The sequence below is a fragment of the Trachymyrmex cornetzi genome, unplaced genomic scaffold (genome assembly GCF_001594075.2).
Source record: "Trachymyrmex cornetzi isolate Tcor2-1 unplaced genomic scaffold, Tcor1.1 scaffold92, whole genome shotgun sequence".
Classification (NCBI taxonomy): Eukaryota; Metazoa; Arthropoda; class Insecta; order Hymenoptera; family Formicidae; genus Trachymyrmex; species Trachymyrmex cornetzi.
This window is the reverse complement of record NW_017300267.1, coordinates 1,884,435-1,904,949: the sequence shown is the minus strand read 5'-3', so window position 1 is coordinate 1,904,949 and position 20,515 is coordinate 1,884,435. Positions and strand designations below refer to the sequence as shown.

The window sequence follows — 20,515 nt, the reverse complement described above, 5'->3', positions numbered from 1 at the left end:
TGTTGGTCACATATCAACAAAACTTTTTTCTGAGTGTATGGACATATTTCATATAAAATTATACATATTTATGACTATTTATACATATTATGTATGTTTATACATATTCATGCATGACAAATTGTTCACCGGGAATGATACACTAGACATCGACTTATGTATAGCATGATGGACATAAGTGAACTGAGTTCTTGGTCAGTATTGCAAGAGCTGTCGCACGATACAGAGTGATCCGGCTCGTAATCCAGAACATAGCTCGAGCACGCGGGAAAGTCGTCTGTTTAGTTTAATTAAGAAGTAAGGAAAACTAGGTGAGTGCGAACGGTTGAATATCTGGAGACATTAAACGAAATTATCAATATTTAATATAAGACATAAATTTTATCTAGTAAATCAATTGATTAAAATTTAAGAAATAACTGAAACTAAAAAAGAGAACTAAAAAATCTATATCGCTTTTCGCATGTGATATCAAAACTTTTAGATTTTTATTTATATTGAGCAAAAAGAAATATTGCGATAAAAAATATACGGATATATATTATATATACATATGCATATACGTTTTCTAAACTGGTAATCTCAATCTTTTTACTTCACCTTTTAATAACTCTTTAACGAACAACGATTGACTGCTAAAACTGTCCAATAGTTAATATTCAGTTAAGTATTTTGCATAAAGTTCCGCAGTCTATATATATATGTCAGTTTAATTATAAAGGATCTTTCCACCACTGTTCAACGCCCCTATATAGTTTTTCTAATTTTACTAACGGGTCAATTCTAAGCAAAACCGTAAGACTCGTAACGTGTTCTCGTAAAACTTGTGACTAGTATTCTAATTTTATATGTATGTATCGTAAGACATACGATTATTCATAAATATCTACGATTTCTTGTAAATTTTATGGCTAGTAAGAAGCTGTTTGTAAAAATATTGTATAAAGTTATAGCCACTTAAACATTCTTACAAGTCTTACAGGAATATGTTACGAACCTTACGATTCTGCTTAGAATTTAAGCATAAGTTTAGTTTTTACAAATGTAAAGCCTATTTTACAATTGCGTAAGCGTAGTTGTAATGTAGTTGTAAGAATTGACCAATTACAGTCGAATATTCTTCTCGTATTCGGCTGTAATTGGTGCACTTCTACAACTACAACTACTTACAACTACATTTATGCAATTGTAGACTAGGCTTAAGGTTACTAACTTACGTATCAATCTCTAAAATGTGAAGAAAATAATAATCGGGATCGAAAAATCGAAATGTATGTGAGACGAAGATCTAGATCGAATCCAGAACCTCTACGGACGATTATAAATCTATCACACAAGATCACGTGTCATTGCAGTAAAAAAATAATTGAACTAATTTTTATTTTTGTTTTAATAAAAGAGATATAATATATCGCTAACATTTTACAATTGAAAATCAATTAAAAAATCTTATTAAGAAACCAGAATATCTTTTGTATTCAGTGTTCTCTATATAAAATTATTCTTCTTTAAAAAAGGAATTTATCATAAATTTTGTAAAGCTTAAAAACAGTCGATCATCGATTTTCTAATTTATATAAAGAATTATTTTAATAAGGTTCAGATTAATTTCTTTTACTTATTTATTATATTATATTATCTCTTTAGTCCTGTTGCTCTGGTCCAAGCGTGGTGACTTCTCTCATATGCTTGTGGTGCGCACGCTGGTTGTACATAGTTCATATGGGACCTACAGTTTAACGTCGATTCCAAACGACAAAGTTTTTGTTTAGAGAAGTGTTTCTTTGCAAGTGTTTCTTGACAAGGATACTCTCGGTGGGTTGCCGCTTCCTTCCGAGAGGAGAATGAGTGTATGAAAATATTTAGGCTTTACCGGGATCTCTAGCATAACAGACCAGTGCGCTGTCTACTCTGCCACACTCGCTCTCAATATTACATTATATTATATTTATTATATTTATTGATTTATTTATATTTTATATTATTATATTAAATTATTACATTATTATATTATTATATTACATTTCATTTTTTTAAAGACAAAAAGTTATAAGCATGAAAAAAAAATTAAAAGAATTTTGGATAAAGTATATATTTTTTCTACCGTTTGAAAAATGAATTCACGTAAACACATATATACGTAATTAAAATTGCATCTGATTGACAGATGAAGTTTTTTTCTACAATTATACATATATTGCATTTTCCAACATCTAGTAGAGATAAGCGATATTTTATCATTTTTATTTTCTAACGGTTATTAATACGTAATCATTTGAAGTAGTTTGAGACATTTTGCAGTGATTGCAGAAATTTTCTGCTGAGTAGTCGATCAGTATATCCAGTAAACTTGTATTAATTACTGTTTTTCAGTAATAAATTAATCAGTATTAGATTTTTGTAAAGAAATTACAATTTCGTTTTGTTGAATGTATAATTTTTAATAATATTAAGTGAAAAATCGACCGATAAGATTAAACATACATAAGTGAAAAATACAATATTCGCCGAAGGCGGTTCTTCTCACACACACACACACACATGCTTAATAATATTTTATAATATTTGCCTAAACATATTTTTAATAACTTATTCTGTATTATTTCTAATTTACATTTAATTAGCAACATTATTGTGCAACACTAATCATATAGTGCTATTCCTAATAAAAAATTGAATCGAAAAGTCTACCATTTTGCAATTTTCGCAATAGTTAGCGAGATATTAATTTCTAAAGATTGCCAAATAAACAGATAAAATCGATGTATAAGACAATTTTAAGATATTTTTCAGTATTCTTTGTGAAATATTTTAAAGATGTTTCTTAAAGAGCTCTTAAAGATATCTTAAAAGTTGTCTATATATCGATTTTAGACATTTTGCTCAGTGGGTAACTAAAAAAAAATATTGCGAAAATGATAGAAGACTTTTCGATTCAGTTTTTTATTAGCACTACATGATTAATGGACATTATTTCAGAAACACCCATATAAAATTAAATGTAAATTTATTAAATATTAGAAACGGCTTTTTTTGTATAGATTAATAAAAACCTTTTTTTATCTCCATGCACTGAAAAAAACTGTCGTTAACTTGACTAAATGCGTTTAGTTCGTAATGATTAAATATTTATGTATTAAATATTTATGTATTAAATATTTATGTATTAAATATTTATGTTTAAATATTTATGCACTTAGATTAACAAAATCTTGTAATTTAAAACATGCTATTTGTTTGAATTAATAAATATTTGCTTGACAGCTCGTGCATGACCGCTACATTTAGTTAAATCAGCTATTTTTTTGAAACAGCAACTTTTTTCTCAGTGTGCATGTTTAAAACTTCTTTTTTGTTAATTACATTTGTATTATGTACATATACTATGTACATATGTTAATAAATAATATTTGCATCTTATTTAATTTCTAGTAATGAAATGTGAGAAGCAACGGCTTTAAAATAATTTATGGATTATCTGGTAGTATTGATAATTATTAATTACTATATACCTATAGTCGCTACGGAAGGATAATTATTTAGCTCATTTCTATGATAATATATTAGTATACACAAATGGCTAATTTGAAACTAAATAATTATCATGAATTTGAATGGGCTACAGTTTTCATTATAAGTTTTACAAATATTTAATATTTATGCAGGTAAAGACAAGGAATGCCTTAATAACATGCCTTTTCATGTCTTCTCATTTCTTCTGATGCCTTCTTCTCACTTCTTCTCATACGTGTTAAAAATAATTATTTAGTCTGTTTAAAATAAAATCAAATTAAGATGAGTTTCACTATCTGTCTGTACTAGTATAGCATAATTCTATTCGATGTAAATACTCAAATCTCTATGCTTTACAATTAAAAAAATTTTATTGCCAAAATAAAATATTTTAATATTATAAAAAACGTTATTTTATAGTTAAAGAATCGGAATGTAACTTTTGGGAAAATTTACTTGAAATAAAGTTTAAAGTTTTTAAAGATAATAATTATAAGATTTTACTTTAAAATATGTAGAAAATTTAAATGATCTAAAAACTTTAAAGTATTTCAAGATTAACTTTAAAGTAGTGCGCTGCATCGCCATCAAATGTACGCAGCAATGCTATATTTTCTCTTAAATAAAATCTATACGTAGAATAAAAGGTACAACACTATAAGATTTTAATTCGTATTTTAAAAAGATAATTATTCTAAAACAAGCATTCTTAAAAATAAAGAGGACTTGTCTTGAAGTTTAGACAATTTTATAATTTACAATTATATAAGATTATTAATTTAAAAATCTTAAAATTGTTGACATTTACATTTAACAATTTGTTAATTTCTTCAGTTTTTTTTAGAATTTTCTTAAATAAGTTTTAATAAGATATATTGTTTTAAACAAAAGTTTAAAATACCCTAATTTATCATTCATATTTTTTTATTTTCTCTAAAGTTTTTCTTTATAATAGATCTTAAATATTTTTACAGTTTTCTAAAGTAAACATTCCGGAGCGAAATAAAGATATAACAAAATGTCAAAAATTTTCTGACATAATTTTTTCATAATTCTCAACCTTTTCATAGTCTCTTGATATGCTCCTATATACTTGTATTCTTCTCTCGCAGAAACGTCATATTCCTTCGCATTAATGTTTCACATCATGCTATAACCGTCGCAATCCCGTTGTAAGATGTAGCAATTAACTTAAAGCTTTTAAGTAATATTGATCGGTTACGGTCGATATAACTAAACGACAGTATAAATTACCATTATCATTTCGGACTTGTACATTGCAATTGACATATTTCTTAATGTTGTTAGTATTACGATTTTAGAATATTTTAAATGTAATATCAAACTGTTCAAAGATACGTATTTCGATAAAAAATCTTTTCATGCATGAATATAAATATGTACATATATACATACATATATATCAATATTTACAAACATATAATATAATTATGTAGATTTATATGTGGTTTGATAATAACAACAAAAATAGAGAGCATGCACCACACACCAGGTTTTATCGGTGAATATTAATGTCAATAGAATAACTGTCATCAATATAAAATTTATTAACCCTAAGAAAACAAATCTCTTACATGTAACAGTCATTCATAATTCGCTATATACTTATGTAATATAATTATGTATAATTTTATGTATAATTATATATGAGCAATTCTTTCATAAACGCACCCTTCTGCAGACAACAAAGTTTTATGACATATAAATTAGGGATGCAATGAATAACCGGCAACTATCCGGTATTCGGCCTATTCGACTGGTTTTTTACAATCCTGCCATTCGGCCAGACAGTTCGGCTATTTAGCTGAATTGTGAAAAAGTTTTTCATAATTTGAATAAATATAATTATATTTCTTTAAAATTTAAATTTTCAAAATATTTTATCATATAATGTGTATCCGCCCAATCTAAAGAAACTATAAACATCAAATATAAAGAGCATTCAGCCACGCGCAAGGTGGTTTTTGCGAATGTCATATATTTAACCCTCATCCATACCATCAAGGGTCACTTCAAATCTCTTCTTTTTTTTACCTCTTCAAAACAATTCAAAAAATCTCTAAAAATTCACCAACATACTTTCAACTTTCTAGAATAAATATTGACTCTTTATTTTGGAAAATAATAAAATGTAGTATATAATTTATAATTACCGAAAGACTCAAAGAAACTTGCACGAGCAGGAATCGCTCGGCCACTAGTTACCCATATTAGTACGGGTTAAAATTCTTACGTTACAGATACTAATTATAGACGTTTCATATAAATTATAGACCTATATCTTCAGTATATATGATATAAATAATATAAAAATAGTTCGCAGTCATAAGATTAAAAGAATTGAAATAAATATTTATTTGTAAGTATATATTGTATACTGAAGATAGCCTATAATATAGGCCGAAAATGCTCTTTATATTTTATGTTTGTAATTTGCGGGCCACTCTAGTGAATTTACAAATTTAAAGAAACTATTCTTTTATTAACGTTTCAGTATTAATTAACAAGTATAGTGTAACATAATTTAAAAATTAAATTAAAATAATCTTTTATGCTTTTATTCTTTGCTTGAGCATTACATTTTTATTACATATTGTTTTTTAAGTATTTTAAGTATTTTAAGTATTTTATATTTTTTGTAAGAAATGTGAGTATTTCTGCATTATCAAGTAATAATCTGTTTCTATTTTCCATACAAATTTTAAGTTTTTTACAGCATACTTATAATGACTTACATAAAGAGAAATTATCTTTTCATTTAAAAACAAGAATTTAGATTTTCAATTTTTTAATCTCTTTGTGCTATTTTCGAATAAAATCCGGTTATTCGGTTTATTCGATTTTTCGGATAAGATCCACGATATCCAGTTATCCAACAAATTATTACCCGTTGTTTCGTTAATATAAATGAAAGAAATAAGCTTAAGTTACGTTTATCGTAACTGTTTAGTGACTGAAGTTTTTTAAAAACGGTCGAAGTGCTCATCTTACAAACATAATCTAATTTAATGTTTCAAAATGGATAATATACATATTAATATATCTTACAAATCTTCAAAATATATGATATATAATATATCTTACAAATTTGGTTGCAAAACATCTGATCAACTTTTAAAAATATATTACTGTGATATTTTTTTAAATTAATGGAAAGCATAGGAACTCTTGAAAAAATTTCCCTGAGAAAATCTTAAAAAAAAACTTAACATTTACTTATTATAGAGAAAACTAAAGAGAAAACGTGATAAATATGGAAAATAAATTTGGAAAGACTTAAAAATACTAAAGAAACTTAAAAAGTGTGAAAAATAAATATCAACAATTTTAAAGTTTTTCTTTAAAATAATAATTGCAGAATTATACATTTGTTTAAATTTTAAGATAAGTTCCTCTTAAATTATAAGAAAGCTCGCTATTAAAAGTCATTGTTTTGTATGAACACACATGAAAAATCTTATTACTCTGTGGTTTTTATTTTATATTGCATAAATTAGTTACGAGAAGATGCAGCACCGCCGCATCCATCTAGTGGCGATGTTGCGTAATGTTCGCGAGTAAACTTTATGTCAACTTAGCCTTATTTTAAGGCTTAAGAATATTTTAAAATTTTCAGATACAACAAAACAAATGGAAATAATAGAACCTTCAGTTCTTCTAAAACTTTTTTTTAAAAAATCAGCCTTGAAATATTTTAAAGGTCTTAGATTACTTTTGATTAACCTTTTATACACTTTAATTTAAATAGTTGCAATTATTACAAAAACATTTTAATAAACTCTTACTTTTAAAAACCTTAACTTTATTTAAAATAAATTTTCCCAGGAGATGAGTGCGTGCTAGAATTTCGCAAACCATAGTGTACTGCTTCTTACATAAGTATACTTAAGTATACTTCTTATCATCTAATGCTAAGTTGCAAAACTCGATTCAATACGGTGGCAAGATTCTAATCCAGCTAGCAATCCAGTAGGAAAACAAGCATCGTGTGCCGCTGGCTTAAGACACGTACATGTGAGACGTACATTAAGCGATCGCACGCATTTCCTCTAATTTTGTATAAATTATGATATATCTGAATCATTGTTTATATAACGTTTTCAGTACAATGTTTTAGTATCTATAGATTTATTCTTTAGATGTAATATATTACCATACACACATCTGGTATATTCGTATATTTCGCATGGCAGCAATACAGTACACACAATAATTTTATTATACAAAGTCTAGAATTATGTGTTTGTGATGCAATAAACTTCAATAAACTAGCATCTTTTTTGTGTTGTAACATATTTATTAATAACTTTCTTTAACTCTTTGGATCATAATACCAAAGATAAATCATTTTCACAAACGAATGAAAAGAGTTTTATTCGATCAGAGCTGGATTTTAATACCAAATATTATTTCTCTATGAATTTATGTACATTGAAGCTAGAATAATAATATCGTAATTAAATTAATAATGAATTTAATAATATTAACTTAAAAATTTATTATATATTAATAATATTAAATTAAAAATAATATTAAGTTAAAAATTATTATTAAAAAATTCTTTTTTCTTTTCACTCTTTATACGTTCATATCACATTTTATAGAAAAATAAAAAGGAAGTACTTAAAAACATATCACTATAACACAAAGTTCAGTATAATATTAGATTCGAGAAGATATAGAAGTGTTGCTCGAAGTTTTGCTTGAACTTTGATTACGTATATTCATCTGTTGATATACTGCTTGCAGATTCAGCCTTCATATCTTCACAGTTTTATATTTAAAATTTTATTCTTAATGCTATACAAATTCTTTGTCTGTTAACCTAGCTATTTTCAATTATATTGATTTATCTTATCGTATTTCAATTATGTATTTAATAATACATTATAAAATTGTTCTCTTCTCTAATCCCACATATAAGATTGTTTACATAAGCAAAAACAAAAACAAATCATAATGTTATTATATTAAACAGTTTTATTTATTATAAAAAATTTTTCCTTAACATACATTTCAAAAATTTCGCACGCATAAGTATTCATATATTTGTTCATAAGAGAATATATGATGTATTTAGAACAGCAAATTTAAATCTTTTCGGTAAAATTTATTGCAAAGCTAGAACAGCAAATTAAAATCTTTTTGGTAAAAATTTTGCACAGCTCGACATATTACACAATTACACGATTGTCGAGAATTTTAAATAAATATTTTTTATTTTTTTTTTCCTTACGTCTTTTGTTACCTTACCAATTTTTTAAAACTTCATAACTCATTTTAAATATATACAATAGATACACATATATAATTTTCCATATAAGATTATAGTAAAAATATGTTTGAATCTTACAAATATGTATACTTAAATAATATTTAAATCAGTTTAAGAAATTGCGTTTAATTTGTTGATGTTATTACTCATTTATTGTCGTATTTGAACTATCTATTATCGTAATTTGCAGTTATTACAATTCGAAAAAATATATATATCAAGTTACAAAGTACATGTCAAGCAATAATTGAATGAATAGCTCTCTTGTATTGTCAATGTCTTATATAATGATATGACATTCGTTTTTCGAAAAATGAATGTCATGTAATGAATAAGAAACCGGCGTTTGAATGCAATAGGATTAAATATTATAACGAATAAATAATGCTGTACATATCATATAGTAATATCTGATTTAGTATAATGCATATTGCTAAAATTGCTACAATTTTATAAAATTTAGCAATTGTTAAAAATTTCTAAAATAGTGCAAATAAAGAAATTGTTTAATATTATAACACAATTAGCGTAGTATTAATTTCACACTAATACTAATATATATGTATGATGTACGCATAAATTAACTGTAACTAGTGTACACAATTCAACTAAAAACAAAATAAATAATAGTCATTAAAATTATTGATTATAAATAATAGAAGAAATATATATTTGTAATTTATTTGTGTTTATAGAGAAAAGTTATATAAATTTTTTTATAACAAATACTACTCTTCTACTTAACATATTCTTCATTTTTTTTTCTATTTTTGAAGTTTTATGCAGTTTTATAAGCGACAACAGGTTTTATTATCTGTAGCGTATAATTGCTTTTTTACTATGTATGTAGATTTACAAACTTCTCTTTCTAACATAAAGCATAATAATTTAATAATTCTTCATACGAAGATATATGTGGATAAAATATGTATTTTTCTGCTTATTCAATTATAGAATAAATCAGAAATGGAAAATGCAATTTATACAGTTAACGTCACAAATATAAATATGAGTCGTCAATTGCGTTATCTTCATGCAATTTAGTATTTTTATAACTGTTTGCATGATATTTGCAATTTCTTTTTTTTTTTAAGTGCCGAATAATTTTTTGCGCTTATGAAAAACATTAATTTCTTCATAGAGCGAGATTTCTGTCATTCGGTGCGTGTAACATTGTAATGTCCTTGTGACATCGATCCTTACAATCAGTTTAACGATTAAGATAATTTGCGAGTTTGCGTAACACATCTTCTACAAATGCTAATATGGGTGTACTTTGAACGTTTATGACAAAAATAAAGCAATCACGTATCGTACGATCGTTACATGGCAGTAATTTCATATTTTTATGAATCTCCTCAACATCAATGTATCAAATGGTAAGAAAAACATCCTAAATGTTTGCAAATTAATAAAGAGATGATAAATTAAAGTTCTAAAATCCTTCAAAAGTAACGTCAAAATTTGTAACACAATTACTAACGCCAGCTTGTTTGACTTTTAATTTATTATTTTGATTTTTAATTTGTGTTAAACTAAAGGCACTATATTATAATTTTAAGGATCCAAAATGATATAATTTATATAAAAATGACCAATTACTAAATGTGAATTTATTCAAATAAGCGAGAAAGGCTATCTTTGATCAACACTTATGTTGGTGCTTAAGCTTATTTTAATAACTTAATTTAACAATAATATTTCAAATTTTCAGATATAATGTTTAAATGTAAAAAATATAATTGAGAGTGAATCCATTTTCGGCTCCAATTAAAAAGGTAATCCAAAATTTATGTTTCGTATTTTATACTTTAACTCTTAGTACACAATTGGGTTATTCGTGTTTTGCATATTTGTTTTCTTCAAAGAATTAGAAGTATCAAGTAATTGTTATAACATTTAAATACAATTTTTTAAAATACACAATTTTATAAATATCGTCTAAAGATATTAAAGTATATATAAGAATAACTTAATATATAATTTTTGTATATTTCTTAAAGTAATGAAAATTAACCTATAGGAAATGAAAAACTCCGATAGGAGTAAAGGATCGGAAAATCATCGTGTACTAAGGATTAAAAATTTATATATAAAACTGTGCAAAAGAAACATGTGTGATTTGGATAACATTCATTTATTTATTTATTTATTTATTAAATGATTATTCTATTGTGCATTAACGCTTTAAACAGCGATTTTGATTATTTCTGCTATTTTGTACTTTGGAATCGACTGGTAATGCAAGTATAATTAAGCAATGCACATTAAAAAGTGTAACTAAATCTATTCTTTCATATTATAGGAAGGTCACCGATACCGACATACCACTTTGTTTTTAGACAATATTTCTTAAACAAAAATACAACTTTAAAAACATAAATATAAAGCAAAAAGTATCTTCTATTAGATAGTATAAGCAATTTTTATAATACTGTTTAGAAGACCTATGTCAGTATCGGCGACTTTCCTCTATCAATTTTAATTGTATACTATTCATCGTTAGATTCATTAGTAAGTATTCTTCATAGTTTCGGTGTTCATTTACTTTAATTGTGTATAACCGCAACATAATCGTATTAATCTGATTATAATTGACTCTTTACGTAAACTAGGATATCAAAATATTACAAATATCTTTTAACACAATTTCATTGCTTTACAACTTGCGAAATATATCGAGAATTTTAAAAAATATACTCACGCTTTTATTTTCTATTCATTCAGACATTACCGGTGTTGCTTTCTTATATGCATAATTCGTGAATTAAAAACATAATTTATTTACATAGACAAATCATAACAATTGTTAAACTGTAATTAATATCTAAGCAAAGCAACAATGAGTCTCGATAACATTAAAATAAATTGTAATTGATCGAGAAATTACTTTTAATCATCATTTGGAGCTGTTTTTACGTCATTTTGATATTATGATGACTTTTTTCTATTTGGAAATATTATTTCCAGTTTTCAGAGTTGGATAAGTTAACCTTTTTTTAAAACTAAGTTAAGTTAAAATTAAAACTATTGAAATTAACAATATAAGCTCCATAATCCATTACACAATTAAAATTACATAGATAACAAAAATTTTTTCGTAATAAACAGTTATACTGATAAAGTAAAATTAAATTTAAAGATTATTGTGAAGTATCCGTCTTGACACAACGGTTTCTAAGTAAAGACTTCCAATAATCTGTCAACTGTTGGGAAACCCACACATTACATGGAAAATTTGATTACGGCACGAGAATTTATTATCTAACAATAGACAATTCATTCTGAAGATGACTCAAAGAGGAGTCGAAACGTCAAAATTCTATTATATTATAATTGCGCTCATCGAAATCACATCAAGATTTATGGAATAAATTTAATAAATATAAAATAATCGCAACTGTGTTGACTCCTACAGCCTTTATTACTTTTTATTATTTTAAATTTATGGAGTCCTTGCTTTCGTTAAATTTATACGGGAAGGCTTCGTTTGTGTACAGCAATATTGTGTCTAGTGACCCGCAAATTACAAACATAAAAAATAAAGAGCATTCAGCCACGCGCAAGGTGTTTTTTGCGAATTTTAAATATATAACTTTAGCAAAAAAACACCTTGCGCGTGGCTGAATACTCTTTATTTTTTATGTTTGTAAAAGTTAATAGTTACCGATAAAATGTAACTATAGATTAAGTTACAAAATTAAGAGTCTAAAGTGTAACTAACAAGGGAATACAACCAAGTGAATCTCTCCGATTTAAATGAGTTTTTTTAGTATGTTGTTCTATGGGCAAAAATAGGAGACACGTATTTTTTTATACGTGCCGAGTCGCATGTTAAGAGGGTGAAATCCTCCTTTGAAAAAAATCGATTTTTTTTCTTTCAGATTGAATATCGTCGAAACTGTAAGAGATAGAAAATTTACAGATTGAAAATTGAATGGCATTAAGAGTACTTTAGAACTACAATAAAAAATTTTTTGTTTATAAATAAATAATTTTTATTATAAATAATTTAAAAAAATACTTTTTTATTATAGTTCTAAAGTACTCTTGAAGCCATTCAATTTTCATTTTGTGAAATTTTTTTCTATTTTTTACAATTTCGACGATATTTAGTCTGAAAGAAAAAAACCGATTTTTTAAAAGAGAGGATTTCACCCCCTTAACGTGCGACTCAGCACGTATAAAAAAAATATGTGTCTCCTATTTTTATCCATAGAACAACATACTAAAAGTTCATTTAAATCGGAGAGATTTACTTGGTTGTGTTCCCTTGTAAGTCAAGTTAAAATTAATTAACTTTTTAACTTTATAAGTTAATTTTTAACTTAGCAATCAACTCTGCCAGTTTTATATTCTATACATGTTTCTTATATAATATTCGTTTTTTACATATTAACTCTTTTTTACGTGTAATTTAGATATGGTGCAATTACTTTATCATATTCGATTTAAAAATAATCAAATAAAATAGTGTTAAATAAATAATTTCAATTTTTTTTTCATTTATTCGAAAATTCTAACTATTGAAAAATGTTGCGTAAAAAACTAAAACATACTTTTGTAAAAATTATATAATTTCAACATAATATGTAATATTCTTTTGCTACCTATTATCCAAACATGTTAAATCTTCAAATTTAATAATATGCTCATAAATAAATGCAATATCGCAACTTAATTATTAGACTTTCATATTAATTAGGTATAATATAATTTTGTTCTTGTTTTATTTACAACTTCCATTTGTTTTTTTTTTTAATCATTGTATATCAATTTGTTATTACACATACATGTATCAAAGCATTAAAAAATAAATTTGAATTATAGCCGATTTTTTGACAAAAATTAAGATATTAATAAACCTATTTAAATAACAGAAGCTCATTCCATTATAAATTTAATAGTAAACGCTTTTTGTCTAACTATTTTGTTATTTAATATTATTTCAGATACAATGTCCGTATCTCAGATCATACAGTCGTACGGAATCATAAATGGATTTACACGAGATGAGAAGGTACGACATTTATAAGAAAAAAAAACATAATTAAATCGTCACGCCATTATTAAAATTAATGGACGTATAAAAAACGCGATAGATAAAATCTTAATTGAACCATGTAATGAGGATATAATTGTAAACAAAATCTGATAAATTTATTGCAGTTACTATTCGCGACGAAACACGAATGTTTGAACGAATTTGGTTTAATTAATTACGGGGTTCAATTAAGATTTCATCTATTGTGTTTTTTATGCGTCCATTAATTTCATCAAGCGCTGATGCTACGTATGTAGCAAATAATAATTTTATTAAATAAGTAAGTGTCAACAATCGTCATTTTTCTGTAATTAAATGTTTATTTCTTTTTTTGTCATTCATAATACGTTAGCTTTATACATCATATGTATATAGCACAGAAGTGTTTATTTTGCGTACTGTCTGCAGTACATATCTATTGCATAATATAACTGCATAATTAGACTTGGCAATTACATTATTACCAAGCACGCACATTTAACAACGTCTTACAGTTTTAATTAAAATGATTATACAAGTTTCTCATAATATATTCTAATACTATTAGAGATTTTCATTTGAGATTGTGCATCAGCAAAAGAATTCGTAGCTTGATTCATTGTATCACAGTAACGTTATAAATCACAGAGATAATACAGATGTTTGGAATTGCAAAAAAATTCCAACAATATTACAATAATTTAAAGTTATAATATACATTAATTATTTAATACAAATTTTTGGCTACCTATATGTTAAATTATTCATTAGGTGATTTCAGTTCCTTAGAATCTTATATGCGTTAATGATAATCATCCACAAGCAAGAAAAAGCTTCTATTAGTTATTAAAAAACCTAATATGCATATTAATTTTTTTAATAATTCCATCAAAAATCATATTTTCTGTTTGGTAACGTGGATGACTATATTATAACGTAAGCATGAACTGAATTATAACGTAAGCAACGCAATGCCTTAAAAACTCACTTAAAACTTATGTTATAGTATTTTAATATTTAAAGTACACAAACCGAGTGTAAACTTGTTACAGGAGATGAATCAATCGATCAGATACGCATCAGCTAGTGAAACTGGTCTCGATGGTAATTCCATTATAATAGTTTCATAATAAAATTTCTTTAATAGTAATTAAATTCTCTTATCTTATTAAATCTATCGATCTCTTTGTACATTTATTGTCAGTTACAATGTTACATCATTACTGCTAAGTACTTATCCTACTTTACTTTATTGTAGAAAATTATTTATATATTCTACTCATAGCAAAATATGCATTTTCTTCTATTCTATTAAATAATTTAGAGTTGTAAATTGTTATTTTGTTTAAACAATGTTCAAAAATTGCTATTTTATTTAAAGTATCATTTTATTTAATTGAGAAAGTAAAATATTTATGTTTACATATTTTTAGGACCTGATCAAGTGCTACCTGCGGACGTAGATACTACATATAACGTCGACGGCAAAGTACGAATAAAATTAGATAGCAATGGACCTAATTCATGTATGCCCGTATCAATCCCTGGAGTTTTAACTAGAACAGCAAAGCTTTATCCTGACCATATAGCGTTGGTGTCTACACCTGATGCCAACGGCAAAAGAACCACATATACCTTTCAGTATGTATAAAAAAAAGATATAAGACTTTTATTTTTCTTCATTATCACAATAATTAAGTAATATATGTATGATCAAGCATATAAGACTAATTTCTCTATTTATGATTTTGTAAAAATATTATTTTGTACAAACCCTTTGTTTTCTCTTCTTTTCATCTGGTTGGTAAATAGTTTTAATGAGTTTAGCAACTAAATTTATCATGTTAGTTAGATGATACAATCAACTTTATACAATTTTGTTAATTTGTATTATAGAGAATACGAGTCTACTGTAAGAACCGTCGCAAAAGCATTTCTGAAGCTGGGTTTGGAGCGATATCATAGCGTTTGCATAATGGGGTTCAACAGTCCAGAATGGTTCATTACCGAACTTGCAACTATATATGCTGGGTAAAAAAGCTTAATCATTTAAATGAGCATCACGTATAATTTGCGTACTTTTACACAATTTACAATTTACTTATATAGCGATGTAATAATAAAAAAAGATATAACGTTTCAACAACGTATATTTTTATTTTTCTGATTTTTAGATAAATAGATCATTATTCTTTTTTAGTGGATTGGCTACAGGGATTTATACCACAAATTCTCCTGAGGCGTGCCAATATTGTGCTGAATATAGCAGGGCAAATATAATAGTCGTTGAAGATGAGAAACAATTGCAAAAAATCTTGCAAATTAAACACAATTTGCCTTACTTGAAAGCAATTATTCAATACGATGGCAAACCTATCGAAAAGGATATTTTGAGTGTAAATTTATTACTATGCTTATCTAATATCCTTTAATTTAATATACACAACTTATTTTATTACTTATTGTTTGTCAGTGGGATGATTTATTGAACATAGGTAAAACAGAATCGGAGGATAAATTATCACATGTGTTAAAGACAATAGGAGTAAACGAATGTTGCATTTTAGTGTATACGGTACGTTAAATTTATCACAATTAGTCATCACAATTTATCACAATTAATCTGCTATAATATTTAATGTATCATTTCTTTATTTGCAATTTTTCCAGTCAGGAACAGTTGGAAATCCAAAAGCTGTAATGTTAAATCATGATAATATGTTACACGGTGTACGGGCAATAATATCAACGTTACAAATAAAAGAAAAATCAGAAATTATAGTTAGCTACTTGCCATTATCTCATGTTGCAGCACAGGTGAGGTGTTTCAAACAGAATAATGTATTTTATTTAGATGTCTTCAGGCCCATTTTCATAATATGTGATTACCTAAAGACTAAAAATTATCAAGAGATTCATTAATAAAATTCATTCAAGAATTTCTCTCTCTCTCTTGGTAATCTTTAATTTTTAATTTTTACTAATCATATATTGCAAAAACGGGGCTTATAAGTAGAAATATTTTGGTAATATTGCTACAAGGATTGAAAAAGTTACTTTCTAAACATAGCTAGTTACAGTCACTTAGAAAGTAGTATGTATAATGCAGTATAAACTATACATATGTTTTTATATAAAAATTTGTTCATATAATGTCAGAGTATATTTCAATTACAAGAAGTAATCACAAATTGTTTACTGAACACTTCACAGTCAATCAAAATGTTGAGAAATACAAATTTAAAATATAAAAGGTAACTGTATAGAAGTAACTTCAAGTAACTGTTAAATAAGTTACAGTTAGTTACAAAAAAACGTAACTTATGTTAAATTACAATTTTATAGATTAAAACAGCTCTAAAATAAATGTATATAGCCAATTTAAAAAAAAAAGTATTATTTTTTACCATGTTGTGATTAATTACAACTATTATAGATCTCTCTCTCGATTAAATTCGTCAATTAGCGACATTGAATGCCACTTCAAAAAGCTACTTGGTACATTTTGAATAACAAAATTAAAGCTAATGATAGTTATTTTTCTAATGGATAACGGGTAATGATAACGAGTTATTTTTTTTTAAGTAACTTTCCTAAACCTGTAATTACATCTAAATATTTATTGCAATAGAAAAAAATTGATTTATAGCCATGTTGTTATTAATTTTAGCTAGTTGACGTCATAGCAAACATTACGTTAGCGACCACAGTGTACTTTGCAGATCCAGGTGCGTTAAAGGGTACATTAATAAATACATTACTTGTGGCACAACCGACTATTTTCCTAGGAGTGCCTAGAGTATGGGAAAAGATATATGAAAAGATGCAAGAAAAGGCGAGAAATAATGGTGTGATAAAAACGTGGATTGCTAAATGGGCAAAAGCACAAGGTCTTCATTATTATACAAATAAAATGAATGGCATAGATTACAAACATTGGGGCTACATCTTTGCAAAATGGCTTGTTTTCGACAAAGTCAAGGCAGCATTGGGTTTAAACAAGTGTAACATCTTCGTTACCGCAGCAGCACCCTTGAGTATCGATATTAAAAAATATTTCTTAAGTTTAGACGTACCTGTATCAGAGGTATATGGAATGTCTGAAAATAGTGGACCTCATACACTAACCGACTTTAAAGAATACAGGTAAATTATATCTGCTTTTATTCTTTATATTTTTACAAAGATATTTACCTATAAAATATATTAGTATACAATAAACGTTATTTTTATTTATTTATAGCCTGTATGGTGTAGGAAGGCCTATATCTGGAGTATATACAAAATTAGATAATATAGATGAACATGGTGAGGGAGAGGTTTGTATGAGTGGACGACATATATTTATGGGTTATTTAAATGCACCAGAAAAAACTGAAGAAGCCAAAGATAAAAACGGCTGGTTACATAGTGGTGACCTTGGCAAATTCGATTCAAAAGGGAATTTGTCTATTACTGGTAAACATATATTTTACGCCTATTAACATTTGTCATTATGTAATATTTTGATAAAAATTTTTCTGAGAATTGTTATACATATTAGACTATTTTTTAGAAATACTAAGAAAAATGTATCTTTTTTCAGAATTTTTTATACATATGAATTTTGAAATATTCTAAGATTTTTGAAATTTTTTTTTATCTGTCTTTGACAAGATTTTATAAAATTTTATCAGAAATTATAAAATAGGAATCTTAGAAATCTGAAAATATTTTAAAATTCTCACACGTAGAACGACTCTGAAATAAAGCCTTTCTCGACACTTCTTCAAAATGTTCCAGTTTGTACAAAAAATTAAAAATATTTAAATAAAGTTATAAAATTATTCAAAGATTCTGAAATATTTTTATACATCAATTTTCAAAAAAATTATATAAAAAATTTTGAGCAAAATTTTCATCAGAGTATTGTTAAAAATAATCATATTTATGTTATGTCAGCAAGTATGATATATAACACTTTGTATATTCGCAGGTAGAATAAAAGAACTTATAATCACAAGTGGAGGGGAAAATGTGGCACCGTATAATATAGAACAATCGATATTATCTGAATTACCATATTTAAGTAATGCTATGGTAGTTGGAGATAAAAGGAAATATTTAACAGTCCTTATCACGCTTAAGGTACAATGCGAGAAAATAAAAGAATATAAATTTAAAACTATAAATGTCCAAATAATATGGTTTTTTTTTTCAGAGTAATATGAATGAAGAAACTGGTGCACCGTTAGATACGCTGACGCCAGATGTATTAAAATGGGCACAATCTATTGGTAGTAGTGTCAAAACGGTTACAGAAGTCATAAGCTCTCGTGATGCAGCAGTAAGTCTTCTAAGGGACTCATAATATTATTTAACATTGTGTAATAAAAAAATATTTGAGCAAAATTTTTGAAGTCCGAATCGAGCAAATGAGCGCAAACAAATACGAATAAACAACTTTTGTAGTAATAATTTACTGACGATGCATTAGTTATTATAAATATTGATGATATATTAAGACATACTGAGACAATATTGAATTAATACTAGGTCAATATTGTGCTATTAGTTATTTTAATGCAAACAACATTGCCAATACGACAGCATTTGTATTTGTTCGTTTGATCTAGATGTTTAAATATTATAAAATGTTTCTTGCTCTTTTAGATATATGAAGAAATCAATGAGGCAATTAAGAGATCAAATATACAAGCCATAAGTAATGCTCAAAAAGTACAAAAATTCGAAATTCTTCCTCATGATTTTTCGATTCCAACTGGCGAATTGGGACCCACGTTAAAGCTTAAAAAAAATGTAGTTCAGAAAATGTATGCTGATTTGATAGATAAAATGTATGAATGAATTATCCACGCTAATAAACTCCGACTAACAATAATATTACATCGATGTTATAATTTCATACGCTGAGAAAAAAATGCTGTTGATTCAATTAAAGTCTATATTACGGGCTGTCACTAACATAAGTGATTAATTCATGTATATTTTTATTATTGACACAAAGGCATAAATTATTATTTCAATAATCAAGCCTTTATATCAATAAAATATACGCATGAATTAATCACTTATGTTAGCGACAGCCCGTAATATGGACTTTGATATAGAAATTGAATCAACAGCATTTTTTTCTCAGTGTACTTAACAAAAATGAATAATAATATAACACAATTAGTACGTAACAATTATATCGTTAAGTTTGAAATTATAACATTGATTTTATGTTACTGTTAATTAATATTTATTTGATACTGTTATGAGGTACGTGTATTACTAAAGAATCTTATATCGTTTTTATACCAGTACCTTAATATGCAAACCATCGAATATTTTAGCAAAATGTTTGAGCATTTTAATGCATGTTTGAATCAGATGATTAAAGGAAATAAGACAAATGTTAATAAGTTTTGTCTGTTTTTTGGCTAATATTTAATTGAAGTTCCGAGATGTATAAATTATGTATCGTGTTAAATGATTGGATACTTAGCGGAAGATGAGTAGTATATTATTTATCTTAAGAACATATTAGAAGAAATCATAATCAAGACAATAATGTTATTACACTTATCAATAAAAGATTATTAAGTAAGACATCAAGACATTCTAAGGATTAACACATCATTAAACAAGATACAGATAGATATTCATCAAACATAGGTATTCATTTTTATATATGTGTA

The 20,515-nt window shown here is 26.2% G+C and overlaps 1 protein-coding gene across 3 annotated transcripts; it reads left to right on the top strand.

Annotated features, from left to right (window-relative positions):
* The first annotated feature begins 209 nt into the window (after positions 1–209).
* On the top strand, positions 210–19,780 carry LOC108769603 (long-chain-fatty-acid--CoA ligase ACSBG2). Of its 3 annotated transcripts, none has more exons than XM_018520640.1 (13): positions 210–311; positions 13,762–13,829; positions 14,885–14,936; positions 15,266–15,473; positions 15,729–15,863; positions 16,033–16,228; positions 16,306–16,407; positions 16,503–16,649; positions 17,503–17,978; positions 18,076–18,290; positions 18,808–18,959; positions 19,033–19,158; positions 19,485–19,780. In XM_018520640.1, exons 2-13 carry the CDS (start codon positions 13,767–13,769, stop codon positions 19,677–19,679), a joined length of 2,067 nt encoding a protein of 688 aa, XP_018376142.1. In that variant the 5' UTR covers positions 210–311; positions 13,762–13,766; the 3' UTR covers positions 19,680–19,780. The 3 variants fall into 3 exon arrangements, with proteins under 3 accessions (XP_018376142.1, XP_018376143.1, XP_018376144.1); XM_018520641.1 differs by lacking the exon at positions 210–311 and adding an exon at positions 10,553–10,587; XM_018520642.1 differs by lacking the exons at positions 210–311; positions 13,762–13,829; positions 14,885–14,936; positions 15,266–15,473 and having other exon boundaries at positions 15,741–15,863; positions 16,007–16,228.
* Positions 19,781–20,515: the final 735 nt, after the last annotated feature.